Genomic DNA, 20,412 nt, shown 5'->3' with positions numbered 1-20,412 from the left:
ATTTTAAAAGAGTCATTTGTTCATGAATCAGACTATACAGTTTGTGCTAGGTGTTTTTGATTCAATAAAAAGAACTGGTTTAAAAGAGTCATTTGTTCATGAATCAGACTATACAGTTTGTGCTAGGTGTTTTTGATTCAATAAAAAGAACTGGTTTAAAAGAGTCATTTGTTCGTGAATTAGACTATACAGTATGTGCTAGGTGTTTTTGATTCAATAAAAATAACTGGTTTAAAAGAGTCATTTGTTCGTGAATCAGACTATACAGTTTGTATTAGGTGTTTTTGATTCAATAAATAGAACTGGTTTAAAAGAGTCATTTGTTCGTGAATCAGACTATACAGTTTGTGCTAGGCGTTTTTGATTCAGTAAAAAGAACTGGTTTAAAAGAGTCATTTGTTCGTGAATCAGACTATACAGTTTGTGCTAGGCGTTTTTGATTCAGTAAAAAGAACTGGTTTAAAAGAGTCATTTGTTCGTGAATCAGACTATACAGTATGTGCTAGGCGTTTTTGATTCAGTAAAAAGAACTGGTTTAAAAGAGTCATTTGTTCGTGAATCAGACTATACAGTTTATGCTAGGTGTTTTTGACTCAATAAAAAGAACTGGTTTAAAAGAGTTAAATGAATCATTTAATCATGAACCAGGCTACAAAGGTTGCTTTGTATGTTTTTGATTCACTAAAAAGAACCATTTTAAAAGAGTCATCTGTTAGTTAATTGGACTACACTGGTTGAGCTGTACTGTATGTGTGTGGTTCACTAAAAAGAACCATTTGAAAAGAATCATTTGTTTGTGATTCAGACTGTACTATTTGTGCTGTGTGTTTTGATTTAATAAAAAGAAGCGGTTAAATTCTGTCTTAACTCGTTTGTGAACTACACAGGTTGCTTTTCGTGTTTTTGATTCACTAAAAAGAAAACCCTTTTAAAAGAGACATTTGTTAGTTTATCGGACTACACTGGTTGCACTGGAAGTTTTTGATTCAATAAAAAGAACAGACTGAAAATTGTAATTTGTTCATAAATTGGACTGTATTCTTTGTGCTGCATGTTTCTGACTCACTAACAAGAGCCAATCAGAAAGAGTCATTTGTTTGTGTATCACACACTAAATTCACGAACTCCAAGTGCTGAAAATCTGCAGACTGGTTCTGGTTTTTGCCAACTAGCGTCAACACGTCTATCTGGGCAAAAGACGTGTAGTGTATTCCAGCCTTAATAAGTTTATGCGTGCGGTGTTTGTGTTTAAGCTGTGTTGTGCTGATAGCAGGCTGAATAACCTGGAAGGAGCCCAGACACAGTTCGATGCAAAGCCGCAGGCTCACGTTGAAGTAGTCTGGGAGGAAGTTGAAGACCATGTAATGAGTGCCGAAGAGAGGGATGAGGAGGAGGGTGGACTTGGTCAGTCGCCTGAGGGGAGGAGAGATAAAGGATGAAGAGGAGGAAGGGTAAGAGTGTTATTGGGCAGATTAGAGCTGAGAGATTCTGGTGAGTGGACTTTATGGATTCAAACGAGTAAGAACATGATAAGGCATGACTTCAGACAACACTGTAAAGGAACAGTTCACGAAAAATCTAAATACTGTCAATATTTACTCACCCTGTCATCCCTAACCTGCATGCTGTTTTTTTTTCTGTTTTTTTTTTCTATGTACAAAGACAGTGAATGGGGACAGACGCTGTGAAGGCTCCAAAAAGGAGCAGAAAGTATTATAAAAGAAACATTAAAGTAGTCTATTTGACTTGTAGGCTTTATTTTATAGAGAGCTTTGTGTGAAAAATCCTGCACATTCATATTTGCAAGAGACCATGTCGTTTTGCCATCAACGATGGAAGAATGCAGTATGAGACGTGTCAAGCAATTCACATTCATTGTCTTCTGTGGAAAAACAAAAATAACAGCATATTGGTGGTAATAAAACAATGACAATTTTCATTGTAGGGTGAACTGTTCCTTCGGTATTCACAAGTGTCCTCTGTATTTGCACATTGATGTGAATACTGAGTAGTGTTGTATTTATAGCTTCCAGTAATAGCATTTCTTGTGTTTGTATTGTTCTTTATTTTTTGAGCCAGAAAAAAGTGAATATGCATGAATGTAAACATACGTGCAGTGATTATTATAATTGCTCTGCTAATTCTTCATGGAATACAAAAGAGAGGTTTAGTTGATTTTTTCATAATACAAATCTGTATCAAGAACTGTAGCATAAAAGTATAGTCTATATAACTTGTACACTATATTCCAAGTCTTCTGAAATCAACTTTGTGTGAAATTCAAAGTTTATTCACTGAAATTTAACGGCAAAAACTTTTTGTTTTCATGTAAGGTGAGCTATTCCTTTAAATATAAATAATTTGAGGCCCCTTACTGTTTAATATGTTAAAATTCAGAATTCAAATCCCTCACGGATCACTGAACTCACTGTGTTTTACTATTTTAGCACAACTGCACACAGTTTTAATGCAAAACCATCAAATAATCTGACAGAACCGCTTAATAACACAGATCCTAGGGAGCGTTTCAGTCATTCACAGGCCTTTGTGAAATCTGCATATGTATGAGTATAAATATAAACATAACAACATCAAACACTCATTTTTGGCAAGAACAAAGAGTCTCTTCATGATAGCACCATTAACGGGACACATAACCAAACACATACACAAATCTCTCTCCAAATTTTGTGTACGGTCATTCAGTGCTCTTAAATATGAGCTGTGCCAGGCAGAAATATACTGGAAATCATCCTCTGACACATGGATATAAAAACAGTACTGAAATTTGCTTATGCTGCTTGGCAACAGCCTACAGTTTGACCATAGGAAATGGCAGAAGAGCTGTTTATTTTAATTATTGTTATAATGAAAATGTTTTAAGTTGATTACCATAATCATATATCAAAGTACTTAAAAGAATACCATGTACATGCCCAAAAACCACGGTACTGTGTCCAAAAAAGTACTATGGTTTTGGCATGTAATAAATTAATTTAATTTTAATACTTACAAAAAAACTACCAAAAAGAATGATATTTTGGACATAATATACCATGCTGTTCTTGGAAGTACCCTGGTGTACCATGTAAATGTCAGTATCATGGTATATACTGTAAGTACCATAGTTTTGCCATTTCATACCATTACACACAATCTCAAATAATTACCTATATCAAGGTATTTAAAGAATACTATGAATTGCCATGATACCCTATCCACACGTCATGGTAATGCCATGGTCATTTTTTGAAGCATACAGCCTTTTTTCATAATACCATGGTATAGACAGGGTACAATAAAATATTTAAAAGAAACCAATGGCATTGAGATGGTCCTGTTTGAGTTTCTTGTGGGCTGTATTATTATTATTAAAATATTATTTAATTCATTTGTGCTGATTTCATAATTATTATGTAGGTGGTATGTTTTTAGTATTTTGGTGTAGTTTGGATTATGATTTTTGTTTGTTTGGTTTTTCACATCTTTTCAGATAACTGGTATCAATCTCAGACAGGTTTGCCAGGCCTTCTTAGGTAAATGGAAACCCTACTTGAAGAGGTTCAATATATTAGTAAAAAAATATTAGTAACACTGTAATAATTCAAAGTAACTCTGGTTATCTGTAAAAATACCTAAAATAGCAAAAGCAATCTTATTTCCTGTGGCTGTGTTGTCATAATCAGCAGTGCTGTTACAGTATCTGGTGGGCTCTACGAGGGAAGTACAGTACAGTAGAGATGAAAGAACAAAGGCACAGCACCTAAGAGAATCACACTTCCAGCAGCCGCCGTAGCTAAAAGTTTTCAAAGGATCCTCACAGTGACAATGATGTCTCGAGTCCACAGCAATCTCCTTCAGCAGCGTTCTGGGAACTCAATTCTATTTCCTGTCAGCATGCAAGGTTTGCTTCAGCTTTAAATCTGTAGTGCTTATCCGTGAATCTCAAAGTCACTCTCAATGCATTTCATTACCACATCTCTGGAGTTCTTGCATGATTATGGGGTTTGAAAGAACAACTTTTGCATAAAATCCTGTCTAAAAAGACAGACTCATTGTTACCGTAACACATTATTTCTATATAATCTGACCCTTACAATGATTTTCATTATTTCAATCTTACGTAGTCAAGCTGATTCAGTTATATTAAATAATATTTATCACTTAAGTGCAACCAGTTATGTTTATCATATGAGGCACATTTTTAACTTTACCATTTTTTTTTTTTTTTTTTTTACAGTTCAGTTCAACAGCTGGTGGAAAAATAAAAATGCTGTCTAATGGAGCTACTAAAAGAAGTATGTTTAAACTTAAGATTCATTTTCTACTGATTAATAAGCATTGTAGTCATTAAATATTTTCTTTACAATAAGGTTGTAGATTAACATCAGTTAGCATGAACTATACAAATTAGATTTTTGCAGTGTTTATTAATTTTGGTTAATGTTAATATCCAAAAATATTACTACATTAAAGTGTTGTTATTTTAAAGTAAAACGTAAAACAATATTTTGTTAAATTAAATTAAATTAAATTTTACATTGAAAAAAATTTGAAATAAGTATTACAAATTACACCCTGGCAACTAACTAAAATAAGCATGTTTAGATTGAAGTACTAAAACGACTTAAACTGAAATAAAAATAAATTAGAGCTAAATAGAATTTACAAAAGTACATAACAGAATGAAAACTGAAAATATAAAAATAAATTCAAATTCAAATGATTGACAAAAACTGTATTGTAAATAAATACGCAAATAACACTGATATGATAACATTAGTTAATGAATTATGAACTAAAATGAACTATATGTATATTTTTAAACTAATATTGCTTTTCAGTTCATAATACCCAATGCATTTACCAAAGTCGATGTACTGAACCCAGCAATTTCTTAGGCTTATTGTAAAGCTCTCACCATTCGAACCACACTATCAATCCCACAATCCCCCACAGAGACCTGCCGCTCAGCTCCACACAGAATATGAACTGAAAGCACCCAATCATCACCACGCCTGAGGACACATGCAGTTCCTGTTCCGTTTCTGATACCCCCTGCTCATGGGTTTGTGGTGTTGTCTTGTTTTCTGTACCTGTACTGAGCTGAATTGTTGAATTGGATCAAGCGAGGGTCCAGTTTCTGCACCAGAATCCTGATAATGTTCATGAAGAGAAGGAAGTTCACCTGGTTGGGCAGAAAACAGGAAAATATGAGCTGAAAATAAGCGTGTGTGAGCCAAACCCATTTATCCACGTCCTTATGCTTTATCTCACCCCTATGGAAACTACAATGGGACCCTTGATGATCCACCAATAAGGAGAGTCTTCATTTATATCCCAGCACCTGGAAAAAACCCAAAGGCCTGTATAAGACAGATCTGATTAAAATCTGCACCTTCTCTGCTCTCACAATCCATTAAAAGTCTCATTTCCTGTCCTATTATTGGAATTATTGAGTTTCTATGTGGTTGCTGGGGTGTTCTGGGTTACTGCTTACAAACCCAAGTCTTGTGACATTCTGGTTTCTAGACAGACACCCTCAATGTCCTAATCAGTAATTTACAATAAAGCAGCAAATGACAAAAGTCAATGCTTTATCATAGGGCTGTCATTCATTCTAGAAGAGCGTTGAACGGGTGTCAATCTGGGACTTCTTATAGCAGACTGGCTGCTGACGAAAAACATTAAAGGTGATGAGACTGATTTCTGTATTGTGCACTTGGCTCTATGGGGCTTGTTTAAATCCCTAACGCTAAAATGAATGTGCACTTACTCTGTGTCCTCAAAATACAGTCTGGAGCAGATCCAGAGGATAATGCAGATCAGTGGAAAGCCTGAGAGAAAAGACAAGAGAGACGAAAAAGATTATGCTGTTAGTGAAATGGAATCTTACAGAGAGTGTTCAATGTAACTCTGTTAAAAATGAGCAGGGATAATAAACCTCGAAGCTATTATTATCAATGATGATCATGATAATGACACTAAATGTACTGTAGAATCCGTAGCAGTTTACAGACTTTATTGAGTGATATCCAGACAGAAGCACATTAAAAGAATCAGAGCTATGATATATGACATATTAAGTGCCTTTTAGTTAAATTACCAAAAGTTGGCGAAATCCAAAATTAATAATGTAAACAATTATGAAAATAAGTTCAAATGTTTATGGAAATTAGACAGCATTTAGAGAGCATTTATTAAGTATTAAACTTTATATATATATATATATATATATATATATATATATATATATATATATATATATATATATATGAGGAGGGGAGGTTTCCACATCAACTGCTCACTGGAGTTCCTCAGGGATCAGTTCTTGGACCCCTCCTCTTCTCCATATACACTACATCACTGGGTCCCATCATACAGGCACATGGCTTCTCCTACCATTGCTATGCTGATGGCACACACAGCTCTATCTCTCATTTCAACCAGATGATCCAACAGTAGCTGCATGGATCTGAGGCTGCCTGGCGGACATCTCAGCATGGATGAAAGAACATCTCCTACAGCTCAACCTGGCAAAGACTGAGCTTCTTGTCTTCCCTGCCACTCCAACTCTACAGCATGATTTCACCATCCAGCAAGGTTCTTCTACAATTACCCCATCAACTTCGGTCAGCTGACCTTCAAAGACCACATTGCAAAAACTGCTCGATCTTGCAGGTTTGGATTGCACAACATCAGAAAGATCAGGCCATTTGTAATGGAGTATGCTGCACAACTTCTTGTCCTGGCCCTTGTTATTTCTAGGCTGGACTACTGCAATGCTCTTCTGGCTGGACTTCCATCATGCACAATCGAACCTTCACAAATGATTCAGAATGCAATGGCACAACTGGTCTTTAACAAACCCAAAGGAGCCCATATCACACCTCTCTTTGTCTCCCTGCACTGGCTCCCGGTTGCAGCTTACAGGAACATGTAAAAGAACGAGAAGTGATTTGCACGTCTATGTTGAGAACTGCATCCACAATGTGATTTGAACTGTTTGTTCCTTCAGTTGTCTGCTCAAATCAGAGAGGATAGAGATGCCAATCACAAGAGTTGTTCTGACACTCATCAGCCCTCCCAGGGTAACAGAGAGCAGGAGAGAGAGAGAGAGAGAGAGAGAATATAAATGGAAATTGAGTAACAGAACAACAAAAGGATCATGCTGTACTTCACTGATTGAGTCAGTGAGACTGTAATAGCTGCTAACATGAGAAAAATAACAGGTTTCAGATATAAGCATCATAATGTAGTCAGTAATAAAATGGACAATACTGCAAAAATAAAACACTAGAGGGGCTGGGACGTGTCACAAAGCACATTCATTATTCTTTACATACATATGCTACTATCCAAAGGATTAGATTGGTAAGATGTTTTAATTTTTTGGAAAGAAGTCTCTTAAGCTATCCAAGCCTGCATTTATGTGATCAAAAATACAGTAAAAACAGTAATAATGTGAAATATTATTGCAATTTAAATTCTGCTGTTTTAGGTTTTAATATATTTTAAAGTGGAATTTATTTTTGTGATGCAAAGCTGAATTTTCAGTATCATTACACCAGTGTCACATGCAGGGCCGCGTTATCCTAATGGGCAACATGGGCTGCAGCCCAGGGCCCCGAACACTAGGGAGCCCCCGAGTCTATTCTCTTTTGCATTTTATATAGGGTTGCCAACCGTTCCGAATAATACGGAATCATCCCATATTTAAGGCATCAGTTTCTCTGTATTTGCAGGCACACGCTGTATGACCACCTAGACCATACAAATAACAAATGTTTTTTTTTTTTTTAAATCATTGTTTGAATTGCGAACATAGCCACTTTAAGACCAAGCGGAATCCTCTGCTGCATAGTCACAGTGAGCGGGACTCGTGTTTTGATTTCTGCAAATCAGTTTGGTTGAATACAAAGATGTGATTATTGATCGTAAGCACAACATCCAGCTAGAAAACACTATCTACCTTTTACTGTTTGCAATAGTTGGACCGAGGCTATGGAATAACCTTCCTTTATCTGTGAAAGCTTCCAATTCTATCTATGAGTTTACTACTAAATTGAAATCGTATTTTCTTATTGGCTTTTTAAACTTTGTATGTTAAATTATCTTTTGTGTTTACTGGTGTTATTCTTTTTTTAGTGGTTCCTGTGGCTCAGTGGTAGAGCATTGCGTTAGCGGCGCAAAAAGTTGTGGGTTCAATTCCCAGGAAACACACATACTGATAAAAAAATGTATAACCTGAATCCACTGTAAGTCACTTTGGATAAAAGCATCTGATAAATGTTAATATGGTTTTTAATTTATTTGTACAGCACTATGGTCAGCTGCTGTTGTGTTTATCGGTGCTTAATAAATAAAATACCTGAGGGAAGATGTATTTCCCTACTGTAAGTTAATGTTGTTAAAAAAGAGAAACAAAATTATACATTTTTAAAATGTCTGTAACTTATAAGATGAGCAGGAAGAAGCCCTTTTAGTGGTGAGTGATATTTAATTGTATTTGCTGGGCTTTTGTTGATTTGTAAGATTATAACTCAGTAATATCGTTTAATTTTTCTACATGATTTTGTAGGGGGGCCCCCAAAGCTGTGTTAGCCCAGGGCCCCTCAAAGGCTTAATGTGGCACTGGTCACATGATCCTTCAGAAATCATTCTAATATTCTGATTTGATAGCCAAAAATATATCTTACTATCAATGTTGCAAACAGTTATGCTGCTTCATATTTTTTTAAACTTTTGCAGGATTCTTTGATGAATGAACAGCATTTTTTTATAAAAAAAAAAAATCTTGACATTATAAATGTCTTTACTGTCACTTTTGATCAATTTAATGCATTCTTGCTGAATGAAAGTATTAATAAAAAAGAAAAAAAAAAGAAAATCGCACTTGATAGTGAAAAGACTGTGAAAGATTCGTCCTATTATAAATAGATATATGTCGGTCAATTTCACCAAAAATTACAAATGGTTAAGGCTAGAAGGGATAAAACTAATTTATTGTTAGCTTCTGCCACAACCATTTTACCATAAACATAATGTATATAAAATAACCATATATACAATAACAATATTAACACAGAAAACCAGTATCATTGGAATCACTTCAAAATAATTTTTTCCTACAGATGAACAATAACAAAATTCACAGCCAGTCAGAATCCATCCTGCTTTAAAAGAGCTTGGACATTTTATAGTTATTATTCTCTGTGTTGTTGTGAATGAACCTTTAGCCAAAGAAATCATGTTAGGACTACAAACTAAATTTCAGTTTTTGTCCCTTCAAGAACTCACATAGTCTAAGCTATTTAGATAAACCTCATCTGTGTTGGCTAGAGGAAAGAGTGTGAGAGAGACAGGGCCGGATGGCTCTAGGGACAGAGATATGAGCGTCTCACCCCAGCCCAGCAGAGCGAAACTCCAGAGACAGCGGCGGCTGCGCGGGAAGTCCGAGACCAGCAGAGAGTTCAGATACACGGCTTCAACCAGCAGCCAGAAGAAATTAGTCATGACGCAATAATGACAAAACACCACCGACGCTTTACAGGCTGCCTGCGGAGAGAGAGAGAGAGAGAGAGATGCTGAGAATGATAAACAGGGCATGACAGCAAAAAAACAAGAGAGTAAGACATAAGCAGATGGAGAAAGTAGAAACTCAGCAGGAAATAAACGAAGGTGAAAATTTCTATTTAAAAATTAATGCAGCTTTCCTTTAAACTAGTGTCTGAAATTTTTCTTTTCTAGTAGGTATGTGTGTTTTTTCTGAATTTTTCAGAGGAGCTTAACCTCTAATCCAGGGTCAGTATTATATTTTTAAGAAAGTAATTAATAAGGATGTACCATATAGTATACATATATATATATATATATATATGTTTGTTGTGTGTGTGTGTGTGTGTGTGTGTGTGTGTGTGTGTGTGTGTGTGTATAAAGAACTTTGATTTAATAAAGGATTCATTAAATTGATAAAAAGTGAAGCAAAGTCATTTATAATCTTACATAAGATTTATGTTTTAAATTAAGCTGTTCTTTTAAACTTAGTTTTCGTTAAAGAATCCTGTGAAATGTGAAGCAGCACAACTGTTTTCAACATTAATAATAATCAGAAAAGTTTCTTGAGCAGCAAATCAGCATATTAGAATGATTTCTGAAGGATCATGTGACGCAGAAGACTCGAGTAATGATGCTGAAAATTCAGCTTTACATCACGGTAATAAATTACATTATAAAATATATTCAGAAAGAAAACAGTTTTTTTTAAATTGTAATAATATTTCACAATATTAATGTTTTTACTGTATTTTTAATCAAATAAATACATCCTTGCTATTTTTTTTTCTATTTACTTCTTTTAAAAAATATAAAAAAAACCTTACAGACCCCAAACTTTAAACGGCTTTGAAAGATATTTAAAATCAGTTAATAATTTTTAATTTTATTTTTTTTTCCTGTCCTTAAACATAGTCTTCTGACTGGCTGTGATTTTGTTGTTGTTGTCACATTGTGCCTGGTTTAGATCATTCCTGAAGAAAACAATTCCAGAATGCATTGTGAATACTGACAAAAATCATCTAAGATGGTGAATGGAGTCAATACAGTTAAGAATTCCCTTACCAAAAAGTAGTATACTTCAAGTTTATTTTATTAAGTATACTTAAGTAAAGTTCAAGTATGTTTTTAAAGTATACTTTATGTAGCAAGTATACAAATATCAGTGCTCTAGTAGTATACTTGTAAGTGTACTGTTTCAATACTCCTTGGGACTAAATTGGCCCACTTTCTAGTATATAAAGGTATACTTTTAAGTATACTTTAAGTATAACAACAGCAAACTTTGAGTACACAACTAGTTTACCTCTATGTTTGTAGTTTGTACTGCAGTTATACTAAAAGTGAACTTATAGGTATACTGACAGTTTACTAATTAAATACTTTGTACACTTTGAAGTATAGTCTCAGGAAACTACTAGTTTAGTAGTTTTATACTGCAAGTATAGTCATAAGTTTTCTTAAAGTGAACTTTACATCATATTTTAAGTATACTTCTATGTCCCTATTAGGTTTTAATTTGTTTATATTTGTGTATATATGAATATATGAAACATACAAAACATGTAAAGAACAGGGTATCTGCTTGTAAACAAAAACATTTTATTCTAGCTTCATACATTCTTTTTTAAACACTTTAATGTGGGTAGGTTTCATAAAAAAATAAAGAAATAACATTTTGAACAAAAAGCTGAAAAAAGACTATGAATTGGATTCAGAATGATAATCAAAACGTAGATGGGGTCGATCAACACCCCAAAGCTTGACTGTAATTATTACCTCTTCATCGGTCGACAATTTATTCCATAACGTTACAGTTTTAATGCTGTTTCATATCAGATGATCGTGTTAGATTACATGTGTTAGTATCTGTTGTTTCTTTTTCTTCTTCAGTTGAGTTTTTTTGGAAATTCTGTACAAAAGGATTCTAGGAGCACAATAATAGCTCAAATATATTTAGACTTTTTGTAAGTATAAGTCAAGTATACTTAAATGTCATTTTAAGTATATTTCTGATGAGTACATAAAGCCCATTTCTGAGAAGTACATAAAAAGTAAACTAAAAGCATACTTTATTATTTTTAGTTTAAAAGAAGTATACTAATAGCACACTTGAATAAACTTCTTTTTCGGAAGGGTATAAAAAAAAATATTGTCACAGATCCGAGGTCACAAGCAGTGTGTGTTTTGTTCTTTTTTTACAGGAAACCACGTTTAAAGGCTGTTAGATCAGAGACGCTGATGGACTCACTGTGGAGAGTGTGCAGTGATCCGTGTCTTCACTGGAGAAAAGCGTAGCATCTTTGACAAACACAGCCACCGATTTCAGGATGAAGGTGAAAAACAGCTGCATGTGGATGTAGTTTCGAGCGCAGTGTAATCGCCTGTAGAATACAAACGACAGTTGAGCCTTTGTCCAGTGTTGCAGTAACTACTTTCAAAATAGTTTCCAAGCTACAAGCTTATTTAAAGAGGTAAAGATGACAAGTTTGTGTAAAAAGGTAGCTAGACATGCTAAAGGGTACTCACATAAGTCTAACTATATTAAAGCAATTATTTATAATAACTTAAGTTATATCAGTGATGCGTGTTGGATTTGGGGGTTGTTGTTTTTTTATTTTTTTTATAGTCCATCAGTAAGCAGTGATGCAAACAGGGGAAAAAAAAGGCAAGAACCGGAGGCATGCTCCACATGGATTTTTTTTTTTTTTTAAGATATTTGTTTTTGCTCATTGTAGTTACACAAAAAAATAACACCTTATATGTTACAAACATTTTACACACAAAATCATGTCCAAAACTGTAATTTTTCACACACAAAAAAATAACACCTTGTTTTTTTGGTATTTTTCACATGTTATAAAAGATGAAGCGCTGTGCAGGCTATTTAAGACAATATACAAAACTTACTAGCAATGCCAAGTGGTAATGAGTCTTTTCCAATACAAAAAAGACCAGTCTACCTTTTCATAACTGAATATGAAAAGTTATGACAAGTCTGCAACTGGCCCCAGTTCTTTATTTACCCATGTTAGACCCCTCCCCCCATAAAACACTTTCTCATTGAATCTAAGCAAATCTCATAGGTGACCTATTTTGATCTCAAAAAAGTGAGTTGTCCCCTAAAGGTGAGGAGTTTGCATCTATGGTAAGAACGCATTGTAAAGCGCAGTACCTGAAGAGCAGCAGTATTACCACGGCAACAGAGAGCGACAGCAGTGACGCTCCGTAACCAACAGTGTAGATCAGTTTCACAGTGGCAAAATACGACTCCTGAGGAACAAACGTGCAGAAATCAGTTACATCGGAATGATCATGTTCAGTTCTGAGAGTCTGTTTCAATACAATAAACATTCCTCTAGATAAAGAGCGAAATCAATCAAGCTGCACATCACTCAGCCAATAAATACTTGAAATGATGAATGAATGAAAAATAATTTGATTTCATTTAATTAGCCGTTAAGACAGGCAGACATAACTGTGAAAGCCTAAAGCCTCAAAATAAGCATAATAAAATATTAGAGATTTGTTTTAATTTTTAGTAAAATAAATAAATAAATAAATTTAAATTGTGTCTTTTAAATATGTTAGTCATTATTACAATTTACTTATTTGTAAATTAACTAAATGTATTTATTTATTTCAAAATAAAATTAAAAACTTTTTGAACTATAAGCCAACTACAATAATGGAGACAGACATGATTGTGAAAGCCGAAAGAAAGAAAGAAAGAAAGAAAGAAAGAAAGAAAGAAAGAAAGAAAGAAAGAAAGAAAGAAAGTAATAATAAAATAAAAAATAAAAATAATATTACATACATATAAATATTAAATATAATACAATCTAAAAAATAATTTAAGGAATGTGACTTGATTTATATTTAGTCAATAAAATTATTTAGTAAATTTTACTACTTCTTAATGTAAATTATTTATTTATACTGTACATTAACATTAATATTTTTTCTTTATTTCATTTATTTTCAAAATGAAAAACTTTCAAAGCACTTTTAAAACTATAAGCCATTTATAAGTACGTTTCCCAGTGAGAATTATGATATACTGTATGCATATGGCTAAAGATGTTTATAATCAGGGGACATTATTAATGAAGATCTAAATTATGTTTCATTTAAGTTTCAATTGTCTCAGATGTCTAAAATTGTCAACAAAAAAAGACAATTGTTGACATAGAGTATGACTATAGAGCTACTGGTCTTGAGATTAATTTGATGTGAAATGTTTGAGTTCATTTTGAAATTATTGACTGTCTTTATGAATCTAAGCACAGTTTGAGACGTTGTTGAGATCTCTTCTGAAACCAGAGGAGGCTCATGTGAGATTACTGTGTTTTTTACAAAGAAGAACACATTGAGAAGCAGGGGATTTAAGCAAAAGCATATGGATAAATAGAAAATGATTATCAAATATATGAGTATGAATTTCAGACTATGTCTGACCTCTGGGATTTCATCCTCAACAATGCAGGCCTCATGGTAAGGAGGGAATGGATGTGACCAGCCACCAGCTGTGCAGTTACGACTCACTATACCTAGAGCAATGAATTAAAGGTCAAAGGTCAATGACAAGGCAAGGCAAGTTTATTTATATAGCACATTTTGTACACAATGGTTATTCAAAGTGCTTTACATAAAAGAAAGTAAAAATAATAATGAAAAAAATAATAACAAAAATAAAACAAGGAATTTAAAAACTTTGAAAATGATTTAAAAATTGATTTAAAATGAATTTAAGACAGTTAAAAATAGAAAATGATTTTACATAAAATACAGTGCAATTATTTCGGGTTGCACAAAATACAGTGCAATTAGTTCAGCCATTGCACAGTGCTCATTCAATAAATGCACAGCTAAACAGATGAGTTTTGAGTCTAGATTTAAATGTGACTAAAGTTTTAGCACATCTGATCTCTTCTGGAAGCTGGTTCCAACTGCGGGCGGCATAATAACTAAAAGCAGACTCCCCTTTTTTTGTGAAACCCATGGTATTTCTAACTGACTCGATCCTAATGATCTGAGTGGTGTGTTAGGTTTATATTCAGTGAGCATATCTGCTTTGTATTTTGGTCCTAGGCCATTGAGTTATTTATAAATGAGTAAAAGTACTTTAAAATCAATTCTAAATGTAACAGCCTGTTAACTGGGACTGGTGTGATATGCTCAGATTTTCTGGGCTAGTCAGAATGAGCACTGGTGTTCTGGATATGCTGCAGCTGTCTAATGGTCTTGGTTCTGAAGGTCAGTTGAAGAGATTCAGTGGCACCCTGCTGGTGATGAAGGCATGAACTGCAGTCTTGTCTGGAAACAAAAAACATCTAATTCTTGCAATGTTTTTTTTAAAAGGCCAGTGACATGACTATTGAAAACTAAGGTCTGTTTACAAGATTCCTACTTGATTTTTTTGGTTGTTAGACCCCTAGAGTCAAGGTATGCATTCTGAGAACTTTCATCTTTGTTGATAAAGACAAGAACAGTTTTTCCTTGTTTACTCTAAGTCTGGACTGGAAACAAAATCATCTCAGCATATTCATTGCAATGTTTATGTGACATTAGTGAGCATATACAGTCTAAACCAGAGCGGTGCAAGAATTGAGCCTTGAGGGACTCCGCATGTCATGGGTGTCCACTTAGACTTATGCTCTCCTATATTCACATAATAACCTCTCCCTTCTAAGTATGACCTGAACCATTTGAGTACCATCCCAGAAAGCCAGACCCAGTTGTCCAGTCTCTGTAGAATTATGTTATGATCATGTCTGTCAAACGGATCGAGAATGTCAAAAGTAATACCAGCACTGATATTTTGCCAGAATCAGAATTTAAGTGAATATCATTTATTATCTTAATGAGCGCTGTCTCTGTGCTGTGATGTGGTCCGAAACCATTTGAGTTTAAGTATTTGTTCAGCTGATTAAAAACTACATTTTCAATAATTTTGCCTATAAAAGGAAGATTTGATATTGGTCTATAATTGCTCAAAATGGTGTTATCAAGATTGCTCTTTTTAAGAATTCAAAAGAGCAAGATTTCAATACAATCTCTGCAAGCTTTTCAAAAAAGGTTATTCAAAATAAATGAATAAACGCGAGTTGGCATTTCATGCGATTTGCACTGACTTTTTCTCTAGAGAATGAGATGCAATGCATAAAATTAGCTTGTGCTAAAGCTGAATGTGAAATCAGGTCTGTATCCTTTTCTACACGAGACAGAGATACAATGATGGAGTGCTGCTTAAGTAGCCATCAAACGAAACTGCAGCAGCACAATTTCATTTGAGAGCTTTCAGATTTGAAAGCAGTGATTGGCCGGGCTCAGACCGGGTTTAGTTTGTTATACTGGCGGATCTGTGGAGACTCTGAGACGTTATTACGGTGGCAAATATGAAAACCTGCCTTCTTTGGCTAAAATTTACAAAGCCTTGAAATTGAGGCTGAGCATTTTACCATTTGAGGATTTCATTTATATTCTCAAGGTAAATGTGTCTATTGTTAAAGCTCACAGACTGAAACCAACTGGTTTGCTCGCAGAAGCTGTTAATGTGGAAATGCATGTACTGCATGGAGCAGGGTTGAGCAAACTCTCTTTCAATTCATTAGACAGAAACATTTCAATTTCTCGAATCTCCATGACATTCTCCGTGACATTCTGTTCCAGACATTTTGAGTTCTATCAAAACAAAAATAAGCACATCATTTGCCAAATTATGTTTCTATTATGTGTATTTCATTAAGTGCTTTTAGTGATGTCAAAACAATTAACACTGGCAATCGAAAATGTTTTAATTTGACCAAACAGCACCACAAAATGCCCACAACATTCTTTTTAAGAGTTTTCCACTATTCAATTAAATTAAAGTAAGTTAATTAAATAGCATTAAATATGCGGAAACTGATACTAATTTCTCTCAAATGTTGCTTATTAAAAAAAATAAAAAAATCCAATATTTTAATTTTATATAATTAAATAAACAATTCATTTAATAATTCAAAACATACATGGATAATTCATAATGAAATATAAGATATTTTAATTTATCAAATAGTATTGTTATATGAATTGTTACATCTCAAATGTTATTATATTATTATGTTATAATAATTCAATGTTTTAATTTAATGCTATAAAATAATGCACATGGATAAATCACATTAAAAAATTTAATCAAATTTAATTGGTTAGTCATATAATACAATATTTTAATTAATAATTAAATATTTTTTTTGGCAAATACGAATTGTTATCTGAAATGTTGGTTATTAATATAATAATAACATGCATGGATGGATATTTAATTAAAAAAAATATGAATCACAGAAAAATCACCAGAAAATGACGTATCAATAGTATTTGATAAATGAAAAGGTTTAATTTTACTTATTTGTCAAACAATGTTATATGAATTATTATATATCAAATGTTGATTATTAATCCTATTTATCTATGTATTTCCATTTAAATTCTGATTACAATTATGCATCCAGTTTGCCACCTTTACCTAATTCACATTCAGGTACTGAACGGTCATTTTTAACTTCAGTTTTGAATCATGCACTAGTTTGATGTGGATGGTGTGTATGTGTGTCACACCTGTGTTGTTCTTGAAGAGAGAGAAAACAGCAGGACAGAGCAAGTGGACCGTCTCACCCACTGCAGCTCTGGGCCAACACACTACAGCATCCCATACTTGCAGACAACCTCACACACACACACAGAGATTGTTTTTACCCATGCACTCCATCACCAAACATCAAGAAAACAATGTATCCGAAAGGCTTTCCGTGGCACATAACAGCTAGGGTTTGCTCTATCAATGTCCAGTTTGCCATGTTGGATCACCAGAAGTACATCTGTTGCATGTGAATCTCCTGCAAAGCTGCTGCCAAACACGACTTCACTTCTGGGATCCACTGGGAAACGCAAACACAAGGCACTGCATTACAATGAGTGTGTTCTCGTACTAAACTCTGTCTCTGATTGTCACCACTGACAGCTTATGGCAGTGTTAAATGCTATGCAGATGTGATTTATTTTAAATGACATCTCAAGGGTTTGTGACCTGTTTTTATGTCATTTAAAAAAAAAAAATTAAAGTTAAAACGATTGACAACAGAAATTATTGATGTTATGGTTTACAGGAAAAAAAATGTATTTTCTTTCAGGTTTGGGGTCAGTATTTAAAAGATTTAATAAAGATTTTTAAAAGATTTCTTATTAAATTGATCAAAAGTGACAGTAAAGACATTTATTGCAAATAAATAAATGCTGTTCTTTTGAACAATCTATTTATCAAAGATTCCTGAAAAAAATGTATTATGGTTTTCATATCAGCATAACTGTTTTCAACACTGATAACAACATTTTTTTAGGAGCATCACATCAGCATATCAGAATGATTTCTGAAGGATCATGTGACACTCAAGACTGGAGTAATGATGCTGAAAATTTAGCTGTGCATCACAGGAATAAATTACATTTTAAAATATACTCAAATAGAAAACTTAGGAGTTTTAATAATATTTCATAATAAGTGTATTTGTGATCAGATAAATGTAGCCTTGGTGAGTATGACAGACTTCTTTTCAAAAACATTTTAAAATCTTAATGACACCAAACTTTTGAACGGTCATGTAATTTAGCCTTGCATAAAACTGAGAAATGTTTGAGTGCATATTGAGACCTCTGGCTTTTGATTGCAGGAATTTAGTATCTCTAACAAATCTGAGAAGCAACAAAAGTCTCCATTTGCTCTCAATTGAACCTCAGTGCTGTTTAGCATGCATCTCACATGCTGTGGGTAAAAACCCCTTCAACATCTCATCAGGAGCGTCTGTTTATTTCTACCTGAAGAGCTGCTGAGGTTTCCAAGATCTGTGATCTCTCTGAGACACCGCTGTTCATCTCTTGCAAGCTGAAAGATATACTCACACTCAGGATGCAAACTAGACAACACCTGCAGAGAGAGAATATTAAAAGAGTGAGTGATGCATAAAAATGCAGGTCTACCTTATAACACAACATTTAAAGCAAAGGTAGGCGAATGCTTTTCATATAGGAGTTGCGCATTAAGCACTGACACATGAACAGTTGCCGTTTACTGTGTTTATTACCATAACCGTCCGAGTCCGTGGCACCTGCAGGTGTACGGCTGTAGGCACTGTGAGTACCATGAGCGCTCAGACTGACCTCCAATTTGCCCCGTAAACATTTCAGCAGTTTTCACAGGCCTGTGTGTGTCCCGTATTTCTGTCTACTGAACCAGCCATGCCATTAATTATGAATTTATCAGTCTCTTGCATGCCAAAGTCAATTTCTGCATAGAAATATTATGCCAAATAGAAGCAGAAAATCATGCTATACACACTTTCATGAGATTGGGTTAGCCTACAACAATTAATTTGTTGGCTATTTTACAAATGGGAATACAATGAATTCATGACGTATGAAAAAAAAAGGCTAATAAATAATTCACATATCATACAAAATTGCGTTGCAGAAAATCCTTTACATGTTAAGGTATTCAGAATAGAGCAACATAAAAAAAAATCAGAAAAAGCAGCTATGCAATTATAGGACCAAGTTTTACATAGCCTATATATGCCATTATAATTTGTGTTTTATATTTTAATTGTACGGAATTATAAAATAAAACAGAAATTATAATCAGGCCTATTTTAGGCTTTTCCTTATTTTTACATTTTAGATAGGCTATCCAACAATTATGGTGATGAAAAAAAATTACTCACCATCTCCTTATTGGACGTGTCTTTAAAGAGAAATTCACGGATTACATAATGAAAGAGTTTCTAATTTCAATTTGAATTATTTCGTTTTAAAGTAGGCTAGTAATTTAAAGCTTTCTATATATATATATATATATATATATATATATATATATATATATATATATATATATTATTTTTTTTTTTTTTTTTTTTTTTTTTTTAATATTTATTATTTATTATTATTTTTATCAGGTCTGTGAGCCAATTCGTTGAGTTTAGGTTCATCATTGTTTAGCGCTCCTGTTCAGACCCCAGACGGCAGAAAGCGTTTTTTTTTTTTCTTGATTTTATAAAAGCACAACGTTTTGTTGATATTGTGAGTGCACACAAATAAAACTAGCCCCTTTACAGTTTAGAATGATGTATTACTCTTATCTTTATGAGCAAAAATGACTGCATATTAAGTTGTTTCCACTGTTAGAAAAAACTGCAAGTGATCACGCTGGCGCCGTTAAAAAACAACAACAAACAAACAAAAACAAAAAAAACTTACATTTAACAAACAAAAAATGCTCCAAACATTTTTCTAAATTTACTTTATAAAAAAAGAAATGAAATATAATTGCTTTTCCATTACATACAAAACTGAACTATTTTAATAGCTAAAACAGTAGTAAAAGCTTTTTTGGGGGGGGGATATGGGCTAGGGCCTATATTTGAGCCCCCTGCAGGGCTCTAATCCACTTCATCCAACGCTGTTTTGCTTGATATTTGTTTTGCTTGATATATGTATTTAAAGCCATTTAACGTGCATGAAAAATGTAGCAACATTGGACACAACTATGGGGCACCATTGTGCAGCAGCAAGCATCAAAACAAAAGAAAATGTGTGAAAATGTATAGGGCCCCATTCCTATATTTTGCCTGGGGCCCCCAATTTACTAAATCCGCCCCTGTCTAAACACATGACACATTTTTTCTAGCTGCAAACAGAGAGAACATGTGCTAATTTCAAAAATACACCAATGTTTCATTTTAAATCATTGTTTCTTTTAGAGTCGTTGTTAATGAAGTAGCCCTCATCAAAAACAATTTCAACATACGGTATGCACAAACA

At 33.7% G+C, this 20,412-nt stretch overlaps 1 protein-coding gene across 1 annotated transcript in view; it reads right to left on the bottom strand.

The window, feature by feature from the left end:
- The window catches only part of LOC109048333 (growth hormone-releasing hormone receptor-like), a 39,850-nt gene that overhangs the window by 6,243 nt on the left and 13,195 nt on the right, over positions 1-20,412 (bottom strand). The window contains exons 4-13 of the mRNA XM_042750542.1: positions 18,415-18,523; positions 17,161-17,268; positions 14,014-14,105; positions 12,731-12,828; positions 11,807-11,939; positions 9,405-9,558; positions 5,777-5,837; positions 5,278-5,347; positions 5,097-5,188; positions 1,284-1,413 (exon numbers count right to left, since the gene is read on the bottom strand). Coding sequence (XP_042606476.1) covers positions 1,284-1,413; positions 5,097-5,188; positions 5,278-5,347; positions 5,777-5,837; positions 9,405-9,558; positions 11,807-11,939; positions 12,731-12,828; positions 14,014-14,105; positions 17,161-17,268; positions 18,415-18,523 — 1,047 coding nt within the window. The remainder of the gene's footprint in view (positions 1-1,283; positions 1,414-5,096; positions 5,189-5,277; positions 5,348-5,776; positions 5,838-9,404; positions 9,559-11,806; positions 11,940-12,730; positions 12,829-14,013; positions 14,106-17,160; positions 17,269-18,414; positions 18,524-20,412) is intronic.

Source organism: Cyprinus carpio, chromosome B23, assembly GCF_018340385.1.
Source record: "Cyprinus carpio isolate SPL01 chromosome B23, ASM1834038v1, whole genome shotgun sequence".
NCBI lineage: Eukaryota > Metazoa > Chordata > Actinopteri > Cypriniformes > Cyprinidae > Cyprinus > Cyprinus carpio.
Note: the sequence above shows the minus strand (reverse complement) of the source record. Positions and strands in the feature narration are given on the sequence as shown.